This window comes from Filicampus tigris, chromosome 12 (assembly GCF_054856515.1).
Source record: "Filicampus tigris isolate MCC_2025a chromosome 12, RoL_Ftig_1.0, whole genome shotgun sequence".
Taxonomy (NCBI): domain Eukaryota; kingdom Metazoa; phylum Chordata; class Actinopteri; order Syngnathiformes; family Syngnathidae; genus Filicampus; species Filicampus tigris.
Window position 1 is genome coordinate 12270576 of NC_141228.1, and position 14451 is coordinate 12285026.

At 41.9% G+C, this 14451-nt stretch overlaps 1 protein-coding gene across 2 annotated transcripts in view; it reads right to left on the reverse strand.

Annotated features, from left to right (window-relative positions):
* insrb (insulin receptor b) overlaps nt 1–13741 on the reverse strand; it is an 82960-nt gene extending 69219 nt beyond the window's left edge. Inside the window, exons 1-2 of one of the 2 annotated variants that reach the window (XM_086048523.1) lie at nt 13720–13741; nt 7406–8592 (exon numbers count right to left, since the gene is read on the reverse strand). In XM_086048523.1, the coding sequence (XP_085904649.1) occupies nt 7406–7493 (88 nt within the window). In that variant the 5' untranslated portion in view covers nt 7494–8592; nt 13720–13741. Of the gene's footprint in view, nt 1–7405; nt 8593–13719 lie in introns of those variants that run through there. The other variant, XM_086048521.1, reaches the window with a different exon arrangement.
* Nucleotides 13742–14451: the final 710 nt, after the last annotated feature.

The window sequence follows — 14451 nt, forward strand, 5'->3', positions numbered from 1 at the left end:
GTGCAGGTATTCAATTGTGCACATTTAGCGATTCAACAGAAAGACAACAACTGAGATTGTGCATTTGTGTGTTGACAAATTAAATTCAAACAGCTAATTTTAACCACAGGTAGCTTTATGTGTATCAAAACATTTTATTTTTAATTTCTTCACTTTGTTTTTAGCACATCAGGTTTTTGTGATATTTTGAGTTTATGTTTTTAAGTGTGACCTATAAAAGCTTGCGCAATACAGATTTTACCATGCGTTGTAATTTATGGCTATGATGTTTCCGAAAACAAAAACAAAAAAATCACCTGTTGCTGAACCTCACCCTTAATTTATAAATATTACACGTGAATATTTGGGACGGGCGAGTACCGATACCATTATTGGGCCGATACCAGCCTTATTTCAAGGTATTGGGTAATTGTGACAGATAACAGCCACTGATACTTAAAGCAACAAAAAAAAATTGACATTGAGCAAGTCTTCCTTGCCAGTAGTTGGCGCTACATTGCGGCCGTTTGACACATCGGTAAATCATCATGTGCATCAGAAAGGTCTCCATTCAGAATTATCTGTCATTGTGTTCATTAAGATTTTATGAATCATAAGTACAAGTGGTATCGGTACTTGGTATCGGTGAGCATTCAAGAGTGAATATTCCTTCTGGTGTCAGTCTGGGGGGAAAAAATGGTCTTGAACATCCCTACTAAATGTATATTTAGTATACTATATATACTTTATTAGATATGCTGCTGTTGTTACACTAATGTAGTGTAGCGGTAAGTCATTTTTCTATTACGTCACCTTAGTGCCTCACTCTCCAGGCATGACTAATCGATTTATGCTCAATCCAACAGTTACACTAATGTAGCAATTGGATGAAGCGTGGTTTGAGTGGTTAAAAATCAACAAAGAAAAAAGAAGTTAAATGGAGAAAAGATACAAGACAATTGCCATTCATTGCATGTAATAAGAAAAATACTATATTGGGATATATATCATTATTGGGGTACATTTGGTACACTTTGCAAAGCACAAATGTTAAGTGTCTACTGTCAAGGTCAGGTCACAAGTGCAGCTCATCACACAAAAGTACACTATGTTGCTTATTAATCCGACAATTTAAAACAGGAAAACTGAGAAACAATTAAATATACATTTGTTGTAATAAACTGGATCACCGATAAAATAAGTCAACTGAGAAGAACACCTGCAACGATCAGGGCGATATTCTTTCCTAGCCTTTTGTGTACCATTACGTCCTCAAATACAGTTGAGAAAAAGGTCAAAAGAGTATGACTTTCTACACACTTCATTTACCAAATTTTTCAAATCTACATATGGGTCGCTTACAAAACCGTACCGTTGCAACACGTAAGCCCCACTGCATCATGGGATCCAAATGGAAGCAAAGGTTTGACTTGAATTTGACTCACATTAGGACACAGCCACAGTCTAAGTAACTGGTTCCTGCAACGGACTCAAAAGGATTCTTTAGCTGATCCGCACATAGCAGTGACGGCTGAACTTGGATTTTACAGCGGAAAGCCACCAACGGTTATAACAGGACCGAACCAAACAGCAACAAGGACTATCAAATCAGATTGTTGCAGCATGGCGTAACGGTGCACTCTCTGTGCCCGTGTGTGTGTGCGTGATCCCCGGCACCCCCACTCCCTCCAACGCAGACCACATTTCTGTGCAGTGAGCAGAGGTTTACATAAACAGCCACAGAGCTCTCCATCGAGGAATGAGAGTCGGGGCCCGATGGCATCAGATAAGATCTGAATTAAAACAAACAGGCTTGCTGTAAAGACACGTGTACGTGTTGTAACCGCTCCCTTCATTCACAGTTTGACGCGACGCTGCGGCGGACACTCGGGAATCCTTTGATGTGAGCGCTCCAAAGGAAGAAATGGCAAGATAGTGACAAATCAGAAGTCCATCTTAAACATTTCCCCTTCAATTTCTGGGATTTCCACGGGTGGTCCGAAGAGCTGCAAGTGTATTCCGAAGCAGATTATTCACATTCTTTCACAATCATGCCATTTGGTTTAAAATGCAGCTGCACGACCAGTTAGACTCAGTACGAAAGGCATACAAATCTGCCTGTTTAGTATTTAAGAGGAAGTTAAAAGCAAACAAAAAGTTGTCTTTTAATCCCCTGCTTGTGTTGCCGTTGGCAAAGCCTGCGTGAAACAGCACCCTAACAAGGAAACAAGGGGGACAAATTGCCAAATTAGTTGACGTTGAAAAAGGAAACTTGGCGAGATAAGAGCAGTTGGAGGAAGCGTTTAAGAACCCCGTCAGTTAACTTCCTCTAGAGCAAAGGGCACCACCACGGTACCCACAAGCACCAGGTCACCCTTGCGGACCACATGCGTATCGCATGGGCCCGTTCTAAAAATAGCGATGGGACATTGTGATTTCCTAAGAATATTGTAGAAGTTATCATTTCAAACTGTAAACACCGTTGACAGTGTTTTAGTCATCGGTTCTGGGAGCAAAAAAGTGGATCTAAAAAGTCGTCACACCCCTGTTTTGGTGAAATATAGGTTTTTGGCTTTCTAGCAGAAGCCGGAAGGTTTTGCGCTAAAATTGACTGGCGTATGGAACTGTTCATGCATGCCTCCACCTTGACTAAGGCCCCAGTTCCAGTTGAAGAAAAAACATCCTCACAGCATGTTGCTGCCACTGATGCTTCACTGCAGGTTTGGGTGTTCTTTTGGGGATAAGCGGTGTTGGCCACAAAGTTCAACCTTGATTTCATCAGATCATAACAAAGCCTCCCAAACACGTGGGGAAATGCACTTAATTGTAGAAAACGTTTTTAAATGATTTTGGGGGGGGGGGGAAACAAAACATTCGAACAGGGGAGTGAAGACTTTACAACCAGTGGACAGGCAACCGCCATAAAATTTTAAACATGTTTATATTGGCGGACAACGCAGTTTCAACAAAAAATGCATGAGAACCCAAGATATTTAATATGATAAGGACATTTTAATAATTAAAAACAAACTCCACTGACTCACAATCTTCAATTAACTGATGAATTAGTTAGGGAACAGACTTGAGAATTACGGTTGTCTTGAAGCAATCGCATGCACGGCTTGACTGCAAGCAGTGAAATATAACATTCAAAAACTACAATAAATTGTACATTTTTCGCCTATTGTTCGATCCATCAACATTTAGTCACATGCCCAACTCTAGTGAAGGCCCGTATAAAACATGCCGGCATCGACAATAGAGACTTTCAACCTCAAAACCCGTCTCGCGCACAATTAAGGCAGCCTGACCTTTAAGGTGGACCGTCTGTGTTCATTTTACTGTTAGGCGGTTCCTACAAGTTTGGCTGCGGTGCTGCGACATGGTACACACTGTTCCCAAACCCGCCTCTTCCTAACGCACACACACAGTGAACATACATTGCCGGGAAGTGAACAGGTCGGGAGTTTAGGAGATGAGACCCAGCAGACGGCACCGGGTAACGGGGGGTGCATACTGATTGGCGTGCACACAACACGCACGCACACTGACAATAGCACAGGCATGGTGAGCCACTTCAAAGACATTCCACAACGTGCACCGCATTGTCGGAAAATGCCACTGTGCTCTTCAACACCAACAAACACTTGGAGGGGACCTTCTTCCTTCAAATCTGCCTGTTTTCAATCAGCTTTGTGTTAACACTGCTATGATATGCAAATTGAGAATATTCAACTTCCTTGCTGCTGCAACTACAGCTTCCTGACCTTTCAAACTAGACACCTAGCTTCCTCATTTAGAAACGAGCCAATATAAACTGAAGTTATTAACCAAACACCAACGGGCTGATAACGACGGGCGGTTCTGTTTTGTTCCGATCACGGCAATGTAAAAGCAACACGGGAGTGGCCTGGGAATGTTGAAGTTTTGAAAATCTGTATTCATTTTATGATGTGTACAGAAGAGGAATAGCCAGGTAACACCCAATTCGTTTTTCTCTGTTTTAACACCTGATAGAAAAATAAAATGTTACATTTTTACAACGGATTCACGCATCTGATTTTGAGCTGTACAGAGCCGATGAAAAACGCCTTTTGTTAATCATCTGCACAAAATGTTGAATTCATTACCCAAAGTTGTCATCACTTGGTTTATAAAAACAACAATGGGCTCTTGGCGAGACTGTCTTTAGAGAATTTGTTTTGTTTGGTAAATAATAATAATAATAATAAAACACGTTGACATAAGTCGTTTCGTGATGTGTTGACAATATGGAGATTCGCATCGTATTAAAAGTTAAACTCGTCATTAAGAGTGCAACTGCACAATGGCATCGGCTCTGATGTCAGTGCATCCCTGCGATGTATTGCGACGTTGAAGCCGTCGCTTTAGTCAGCTTGTTTTTCTGAACAGAGATGACATTAACAAATATTTCAGTGGTTGAGATGCTCCGGTTTGCAGGCGGACAGAGGCGGTTGCAGAAAGTCGGGCCGTGGAAAACATCCATAACATCACATGCATAAATACACACATACACGCTGGCCCTCTCCAACAGGCTGAGAGGAACAAGAAGGGGCCAGGCTCCCGGTTGCACAACTTGTTTTTCACAAGTTCGGCCAGGAGACAGCTCAGCAGTTACTTCAGAAAACTGTTTGCTGATAACTACGGCAAACAGGCCCATCCAAATCTATTCAAAACAGCCTACAAAACCAAAAAAAAAAAAAATCTTTACAACATTATCTAGGGCCCAGCTCATCGTAGCCACGGTGCAATAAATTGATCAATTCAGTTTCTTCTTTACCAAAGACCGACGTTGAGATATCGGGCAGATTCAGAACTAAGCATTCTTAGAACGCCATATTCCGAGTATTTTGGTTGTTGACCCCCGCACCCTCTTGAGCGTAAACATCTCAAGAGTGCCAAATATGGTCACTAAGCAGAGAATTGAGTAAATAAGGCGCCAGAAGCAGCCAATGGCATGTACCCCACTCCCCTAGAGGGACACACAGAAAGAGAGAGGGAAAGAAAGAATGAGGAAGGAGGGGTACAAGTAGCCCGGTCTCATAAGACCCCTTTCAGGGGCCTCTGCGCTGTCTGCATACATGACCTGTGTGGAGTGTCCACGGCATTTGCTTTGAACCTGGCCAGAGGAAGCAGCCATTTTAAGAAATGCAGGGCACAGTCTAAATAGCAACACTTGGCTGAAACAAGCACACACTAGCCACATTATTGTGGTTTGTTCTGTGATCACTTAACTGTAGTGTACACAGGAGCTTAATGTTCATGTAGCTTTACGGTGGACTTGCCAAGACTAATCATCGTTTAAAAACCTATCTCAAATTAGCCACTTTCTAACTTTTCTAAAAATTATACACAAGTTAATTAACAGAGGATTGTTGCCCTTGTTTTGGAAACTAAATCCCACACCGCCTGCCAAGCAATTCTAAACATAAATATAATCCCGGGGGAATTACTATAAAAAGCACTGAAACACTTGTCCTACAAATGATCACAATATATGCTCTAGTAAACAATAGCGTGTACTTTCATATATATGTCTGTAAATGTAAGAAAAGGGTCCGAGCAAGCATTTGGTAGAAATTTTCCATTATTAAGCAAAATATCAATGTTAAATCAATTTCATATCCACAGCGCCAATTCATAACAGAAGTTGCAGTTTACATTTGGAACATGTGTACAAACACGTTTGCCCCAAGTCAGATGGGGTAAATATAGTTAGGCTAATAACATAATTGTATAAATAACCAAGTTGACTATAATTTACTGTCACAATATCAAGAAATAAATACCAATGTGCTTGGAAACAGTTTTTTTTCTCCTTCATGTCCATATTAATGATTTTCAGTCATCCAGGTCATGGTAATGCACAAAGGTTGACTTGAGAAAACCTGATTCTTCATGTTTCTGTAATTTGTTGGTGTTTTTCTTGTTATCCAAAAATGTGTAAAAAGTGGCTTGGATAATTACGCTATCAAGCTAATATTGGTTATTGTTTTCTTAATCAGTTATTTAAATTATATTGCAGCCATTTCTACAGTATGAGTCAGTTAAATTGTGCTGGGTTGTTGACAAACTATAGCATTTCGTTAGCCTGAATAGCACAATTGCCCAAGCCAATTTTGACCGTTTTCAGAAAAACAAGAACAAAAACAAGTTCAACAAACAAAAGTTCAATTGCCTCGATTCAACCACAACCTGGAGGACTGAGAAGCTGAACAGGAAAAACAATATTAGCAAGCCCATCTGGTTTTTTTTGTTGTTGTTGTTTTTTTTTTAACAAATCGATTTTGTCACAGTAAGTTAAAATGACTTTGGAAATTACGATATTAAGCTTTGTTTGTAACAATAAATAATGCAATATAACAATAATTGTATGCATATAATGTGATGGTGTTCTGAGACATTACATACTTTTAACATTAGGTTGGCTCCAGGCTGCTCTGTACTTTATGAAAGCAAATCAAAGTAGAGTATTACATTTTTTATATCCTCTAAATAGGTTGAAAATTTGCTGTAGTGCAGTAGGCCCCCGGTTACAGAAGGATCATTATCACCGAACGGTTTAGATTAGACGTCGCGAAACTCCGATCAACCACTCGCCCCTCAAATTCATTGATAAAAACAACACACATCCTCTTGGCGGCGGGGGAGGGGTGCGCACCCCACTATGGCGCTCAAATGTTTTCATCCTGTGATGGTGGATAATCCAACGCTTCTCGTGCGTAATGTGTTTATGTCGTGGCTGTTGCGGGAGCGTGCGTGCGTGCGTGCGTGCATCGCCATGGAAGGGCCTAGCTGCCGCGCACGGTGGCTGCATCCTGCTGCTCCCACTTCGAACCCGTCCGAGCGGCCCACCCCGGCGATGACGCATCAGGCGCGGGCCGCTTCGACGCATCGCCTTCTCGGGGACGCCGTGCAGGGGTGAGAGGGGCTCGTAAACCTCCGAAAGTTTACGCAGGAATAGCAATTATTGGCGCGCAGCCACGCGCAGCATTGGGCAAAAACAACATAACCTTGTGCGCATGCGTCGTCCATATCAACATTACTCGCCTAATCAAGAAATACATCATCGCTGAAATAATACATATTAATCGTATTATAATATGAGTTATCACAAGCATAAACGTATCTAACATTTTCTCATATTTTTTAAAACTATTTTACATAATTTACTATTCTTTGTGGTTTATGATTATTCTGTCAATGTGGTTTCAATTTTATTAGATAGCCAAAATGATTTTGACTGTTTTTTAATCATTCTATGTTTCATTTTTAATTTTTGCACATGATTTCGATTTTGCGTCAATACATTATGTTTTAGTAATATTAGGTCACATTTGTAGATGTTCGCAATTGAAATCCGCAACCCAATACAACAATAAAGCACAAAAAAGCGTCTACTTACTTTCTCCCTTAATGAGTCCATGCTGGAATATGATGCAAACGATCCAAAGCACGAGTTGTGCTCCTAGTTCAACCGTCCACCGCCTCATTTTGAACCGAGGACACGTCAAACTTAAAAAAAACTCCAATGTGGACACCCCTCAAAAGGTGCTAGTTACCGGTCACTTTATTAAAGGGGTGCCCCCCCTCGGCCCGGTAATAAACAGATACCCCCTGGCCCAAGTTCGGGGCGTGTTCCCTAATAACGGTGGTCTTCGCTTCTGGCGACACACTTTTGTGTCGAAATATACATTTTCCATAGGTAAAGGCAACAGTCCCCGGTCATGTGTTCTCCTCAAGATCGTGGCATCGAACTGTGAACATTTGGTCTATTTATCGCAGGAAACAAGGAAAATAAAGTCTTCCGAGATCTGTATCTTCACGGGCGTAAAGAGCACTTTCCCGCGAGATCAAACTCCCTTTCGGCAGTTACGTGCAGGGTATGGTGCTTAGATGTGGAGCTGCGACCATCCCGTGAACTCCTTCACCTCCTCCGAGGTAGCAGCAGCCAACACCGTAAAAACGTCCAAAACGGTGCTGGGAAAGGGGGGGGGTGTCTCTCCAAAAAGGGCAAACGTGGGAGCTACTTGTCTCTTGTTCCACTTGGGGGGGGGGACGACGGTTACCTTGAGCCTAAAGTGGAGAAAAAGTCGTACCACGCTGCCTGTTTCTTTCCCTCAGATTATCCGAAGGAAGGAAGGGAGGAGGAGGAGGAGGAGAAGGACGACGAAGACGACGAGGACGAGGAGGAGCGCTGTAGCTAAACCTAGCTAGCTAGATAGCTAATCCAAAACAAACCAGCTTTCCGCGTCGGCGCCGGAGTTGAAATAGAAAAAACACACACGTCGAACGCGCGCCTGGTCTCCAACGCTCGACACGGTCAAAATGAGCTCCAGAAAATGAAAAATAGTTATTTAAAAAAAAAAAAAGACTGGTTGAGTGTAAAAAGTTCCCGTTGGTGGCTGTGTGGTTGGTTGTCTCTCCGTCAGGTTGCCCCTCTTTCCGTGTCTCCTTGCGCGAGGAGTCTCTCGCCCAGTAAACAACTCCTGCCACTCACCCCAGCTGGGCCAAAAGCGAGGGTAGTCCGCAAAACGCGGAACAGATCAACTCCTCTCAATAGGGCCGAGCCAAAGTCCGGATCCGGAGCGTCTGAAGGGGAAAGAACAACACCGGCGCTCTTTGTCAAGAAAGTATACAAATATCAGGAGCTTTGTTTTTTTTGTTGTTAAAAAATATCAGAGAACTTTGCAGTGGAATACTGGCTTTCATGATTATTTAGTTTCAAAAAGTCAGATTTCAATTGACGCGAACTAAAACCAAACCAATATTTTCCATAGGAAATAATGTACATCCAACTAATGGGTTCCACAAACCCAACAATACAAAAAAATAATAATAATTTCATTAAATACAACTAGTTTTACATAAGCTCCTACACTCACTTCAACATAGATCCTTGGCCCCAAGATGCCACAAGATTGCAGAAAAGCACACTTTGGTCTGAAATACGTTTTTCCTCCCCCTAACATAGTTCCTTGTCTCCAAGAAGCATTAGTTTTGTCCAAATCAGGGGTGCACAACATCCTGCCTGTTTTCCATCTGTCCCTGCTGGAACACACCTGATTCAAATGATCATATAATCAGCAAGGTCTGCAGAAGCTGGATAACGATCCTGATCATTTGAATCAGTTGGGTTGCACCAGGGTGACATAGAAAACATGCAGGGGAGGGCCGGAATCGCCCACCCTTAGTCTAAATGAAGCTCCTCAACTCACTTAACATTGTTTCTTGCCACAGAGATGCTGCCAAAACACTATATTTGTGTAAATGAAGCTCCTCAACTCAATTTAACAAAATTTCTTGGCACCAAGATACCACAAAGAACGTCTACAACGACCTGTAACATACAAAACTTTGTATTTCCTTGCACCAAGGATCCATAGGATGGTGGCAAAGCACTCATTTTGTCTAAATGAAGCTCCTCAGATCACTTCAACATAGTTGCTTGGCACCAAGATGTCACAAGATGGCCGAATGTGAATGACGAAACGTGAATATGCAGGAGTTCAATGTACTGTATATCGTATTCCCTTTTGGTAATCATCTTTTTTGAACAAGTTTCCAACCAGTTGTTGATGTCCTGAACGGTGGCAGAATGAAAGCAAAACAATATTCAAGTATCAAAACATCATCCTATTTTTGATGCTACCATTGCCTCTAGATTGTGGACAAAACAAAGTGGCAGTACAAACATTGCACGCCGCCTTGGCCTTGCAGCCAGGAAATAGAACACCTGCCTGCAGCCAGGAAGGTGCACACTGTGTTCCTTTAGATTTGCATAGCAAATATCAATTGTAATCAAACCTGTCCTGGCCACGAAGCTTAAGTGCACACAACAAAACCAAGTTCTTTCCTTTCTGACACGCCGGCCCCATCCGACCGCAGCTGAACCTGAATTGACGTAAGAATCGAAGCGAAAATATGAAAAAGAACATTGGCTCCTTCCCACTGGCATAGTAGGGGTGCTGTTTGTGTGCACGGATGGTTACACGCTGGCCTCGGCCCGCCAAGAGCTTGTGGAGCGGGGCTTGTTGTTTATCTGAGGAATGTTGTTACCCAGTGAACAGAGTAAATGAGGTCTTAGAGAGATTAAATGTCACGGGTCTGAAGGACTAAGGCCAATGGAATCTAGTCAAAACACATCGCTTTGTGCTCGCCGTGCTGTCTGACGCCGACGCTCAAATACACACGGGTCTTCTTTGCACCACACGCAGGTAGTACTCCGTGCAATCTAAACAGCTTTTAGCACATTAACCCGCCTGGAGCGCTGCTCTCCTGGCGTACTACTGCTGCACATTTTTGTAGGTGGCTCTAAAAATAAATGCCTTCAGCTGAATGAGTTTTAATTTCGCCATAATATAAACGAGCATCCATATGTTTCCAGTCCAACAGAATCGTCTGTCTGCGTAGTCATGGACGAGTCACGAAAGAGGCCATGCCATGCGTAAATGTGCCCATGAAGGTTCAACTTCAGAGTGAATGGGATTATGTAAGGGACAGTATGGCGGTTCTGGGGTCAAATCTCAATTCAAATTCCCCTGCATGGACCTCTCGCCCAAAATCAGCATAGAGAATTTTTTTTCTGGCATTCTGAAACAGTCGAAGCAAATGTCAACACAGCTCTAGTAATGGATGTAAATAGATTGTGCAGGTGTACCTAATGGAGTGACAATACAGAGCGCGCAAATGAACTAAAACTGTCTTGCAGACGCTTTAAAGGTTGGCCAATCATCCATCCATCCATTATCTGTACCGCTTCTCCTCACAAGGGTCGCGGGGCGTGCTGGAGCCTATCCCAGCTGTCTTTGGGCAGTAGGCGGGGGACACCCTGAACAGGTTGCCAGCCAATCGCAGGGCACACAGAGACAAACATCCGCACTCACAATCACACCTAGGGGCAATTTAGAGTAGGTTGGCCAATCATCCTCTATTAATTTGTTTGAATGAGAAGAGTGAATTCTTGCCTTGGTCGGTTGTCTATTGTCGTGGAAGGCTCAGCAATAAGCTAGGAAGCAGGTCGCGTCAAAGACGTCTAAATGTGGGCGAGCTACACCATGTCCACCAAAGAGGGGGTCATGATCTTAAAGAGACAAAGTGCTCCTGGATTATCCTCTTCAAATGTCTCCCCATTTTGTTTTGTTTGTACGTTACACTGTGAGTGTCTTGTACACACTGACAATAGCTCTCCTCGAGCCGTATTCCGAATACAATGGATGGGAAGATACCGGTCGATGGATGGATTCAGTTGATGGTGAAATAACAATGAACATGAAATGATCCTCTTGTAATCCTTCTCAGTTCACGGTGAGGTTAACGCGTGTGTTATTTATTGGTTTTGACCCCTCAGTAAACTAATCACATCGTAGAATTTGACCCCCTCACCCCGGCAAAGCCTTAAAGATTAGTGACATAGGTGTAATATAGCCTGGGTAAAAGCCCCCTTTGAGGCAGAAAGTGCTCTGCTGTTTTGTCGTTCAAGGTCACAAAATCTCGGCCAGGTTAGTTTTATTGTTATCGGAATTAAAACCTCTCACATATAAACATTTATCTGGATTAGGCTAATTTTAAAGCAGGGATGTCTTTATTATTATTATAAAGACATATTAATAGGATTTCTTACTTTTTGTCATTATTCCAATCTACATTTATACAGAATTTTATATATATATATATATATATATATATATATATATATATATATATATATATATATATATATATATATATATATATATATATATATATATATATATGCCAATAATTAATACATTAATAAATAAAATTAATGAACAGGCAAGGCATCTTATTTATATACTGTAGCACATTTCATACACAGGGCAACTCAAACAGAACGCTGAAGACATTTGCAGCGCGGAGAAAGAGAAAAAGAAACCAAAAAAAACATGCACAACCTTTAAGCATATTTGCACACAAAAGATTTAACAACATTTAAAAGCAAAGGAAAGAAATGAAAAGTGAGATTACTAAAACACCATATAGTATATACAGTAATGAAATTGATTTTAAAAATGCTTAAAATACCTTAAAGAAACGTGGAAAAGGCATCACTTTAAACCTGGATTTTAACCACTTGTAGCCTACTTGGGGCTGACGTAATTTACAATGGTAACTTATTCCATTTGCATGCAGCATAACAGCTAGTCAGGTCCGGGGTCGATCAGCACCCAAGATTTCAGACTTGCTATTTGATTTTTAAAAACAGTGACTCAAAGTGTTTACTAACAGCAGCCCTGATATCTTTACTGACCAAAACATTTGCCTCAGTTTTGTTTTTTAAGCTGAAGGAAACTTTTATTCATCAAGCTGTTAATTTTATTTAAGCAGTGAAACAAATCGTTAATTGAACCGCTGTCATCTGGGGAAACTGATAAATATGGCTGCGTGTCATCTGCGTAGCTATGATAGCCAACACTGGCATTTTGAAGAATTTGACCCAAGGGTAACTTACAGACTGAACAACAGCGGTTCAAGGACAGACCATTGAAGCACCGCGCACGTCCATTCGATCAGTTTTGATACTTCCAATCGTCACAAAATAACCTTCCCTGCGTCTGTGTTGAATCTTATGTGATCTTATGTTATTTAGTACTTCAATCAGTGCCGTTTACATACTGTGATGAGGTCACAAAACCTGATTGAAATTGATTTTCAGCACAGTAATAAAATAATATTAGAACTACAATTAAAATACATTTCAATAAAAGAAGAAAAATAGACCATCAAGCATGCAGTATAGTGGAAGTGAAAGAGTTCAATATTGGTGTGAAAGTTAAGAACACAATTGTGACAAACATGACTATCTCAACACAGAAGCTGGTTTTGGACCTGTTGTTTCCTTTGGCCGCGTACATTGCGTCAATGCTGACAAGTGTATTGTGCAGTCGCTTCCACGATAAAGTCATCGAGATGTATGGCAGGTTCTTTCCGAGAGGAAAGGCGGGACTTCCTCTTTAGTTGCGCCTGTTCTATCTCCATCACTCTCCTCTCTCTGTCGCGTATCCTCGTGTGTTCGCTACTCGTTTTGTGTGTGCGGAATTTTAAAGCCCCGTCACACACAGACACACACACAACAGTGTCAAGGTCATCGTTTTGTGCGTACACTCACCATCAGCCCTTTTGCTCCATAAAAACACAAAACCAAACACGAACCAAACACGGAGCCTCCACCGAGGCAATATGCTGTCAACGTCTTGCTACGACAACGACGACCAGCGCCCAGTTGAGTCACATTGAAAGGGATAACATTTAAATTATGGCATATTTTACTAAAAATACTTCAAAATAAACTATATGTATGTCTGTTGTAAGACTTTTGTTAAAAGTTACCATGGAGGAGCGCTAAGAGCTATCAGGCTAGTCCAACGCCCGTAACAACCGTAAATTCCTGTCACGAATCACCCAAAGCTTTTCTATTTAAAGCCATACTACCAATGTCATCTGCTCAACTTGTCACCGGTAATAAAAAAAACAAAACAACAAAAACAAAAATTGTTTTTGTGTGTGTTTTTTTTTTTAATAGTCAGCCACCCCAGCCCGGCAAAAACTACACCAGCCGCTATTGGCAACTACGTGACCGTAATTTGTAATCATTTCAGATAGCTGCCTTCATTTTGGACGATTTCCTGAAATTATCTTGAAATGCAGTATTGAGTTACGAAAGCGACCAATTCACAAAAATATAAAAAGTCGTCTCACTTTGTAGCATTAGCACTGTTTTTCTCAGGTCCTTTCTTATCCTTCCCGTCCTCTTTTTCCCTCCTAACTGCCGCCTGCTACTTCTCACCCGCTGATGCTCTGATAGGAGCTCCCCGAGACCACGTACTAAAGGGCCAGGGGATCAGGTTTTATCGCAAATAAGGACACGGCCCGGCCATCTCGAACCCCAGCGTCCTTCCTCGCTGGGGAGGATGTGTCAGTGACAGCTTTATCCGCATATTGTCATAGCGACACATTTGAGGCGGTATGAATACACCCCGTCAAGGTCAAGTCAATGTCGCGGGTTCCTAGGAGGCGCTGACTCGGGGTGGAGGCAGGGGAAGGTAAACACTATGTATGTGTGTGCGTGTGAGCGTGTGCTGCATTACATCAAACCCTTCCCCTCACACCGGGAATACAAGGACACGCTTGTTTGGTTGCTTCCTTTCGCACGCATGCACACGCACACGCTCCAATGTGATCACAGTGGCATTAGGGGACAAGGTTGCAAGTGCCCCCCTAGATCCATAACATGGGGCTAAGGCAACTTTGTAATGGTTGATTTTTCATTTTTGACTTTATCTGTCTGGTTGACATCTCTTCCTGACTAAAACACAAACATGTTTGCAATGCAGTGTTTTTGAATAAGGAAAATAGCAATCTATCATTTACATTATAACACATATACATACATATGATATGATAGTATTCATTTTTTTCAGAGGATAAATA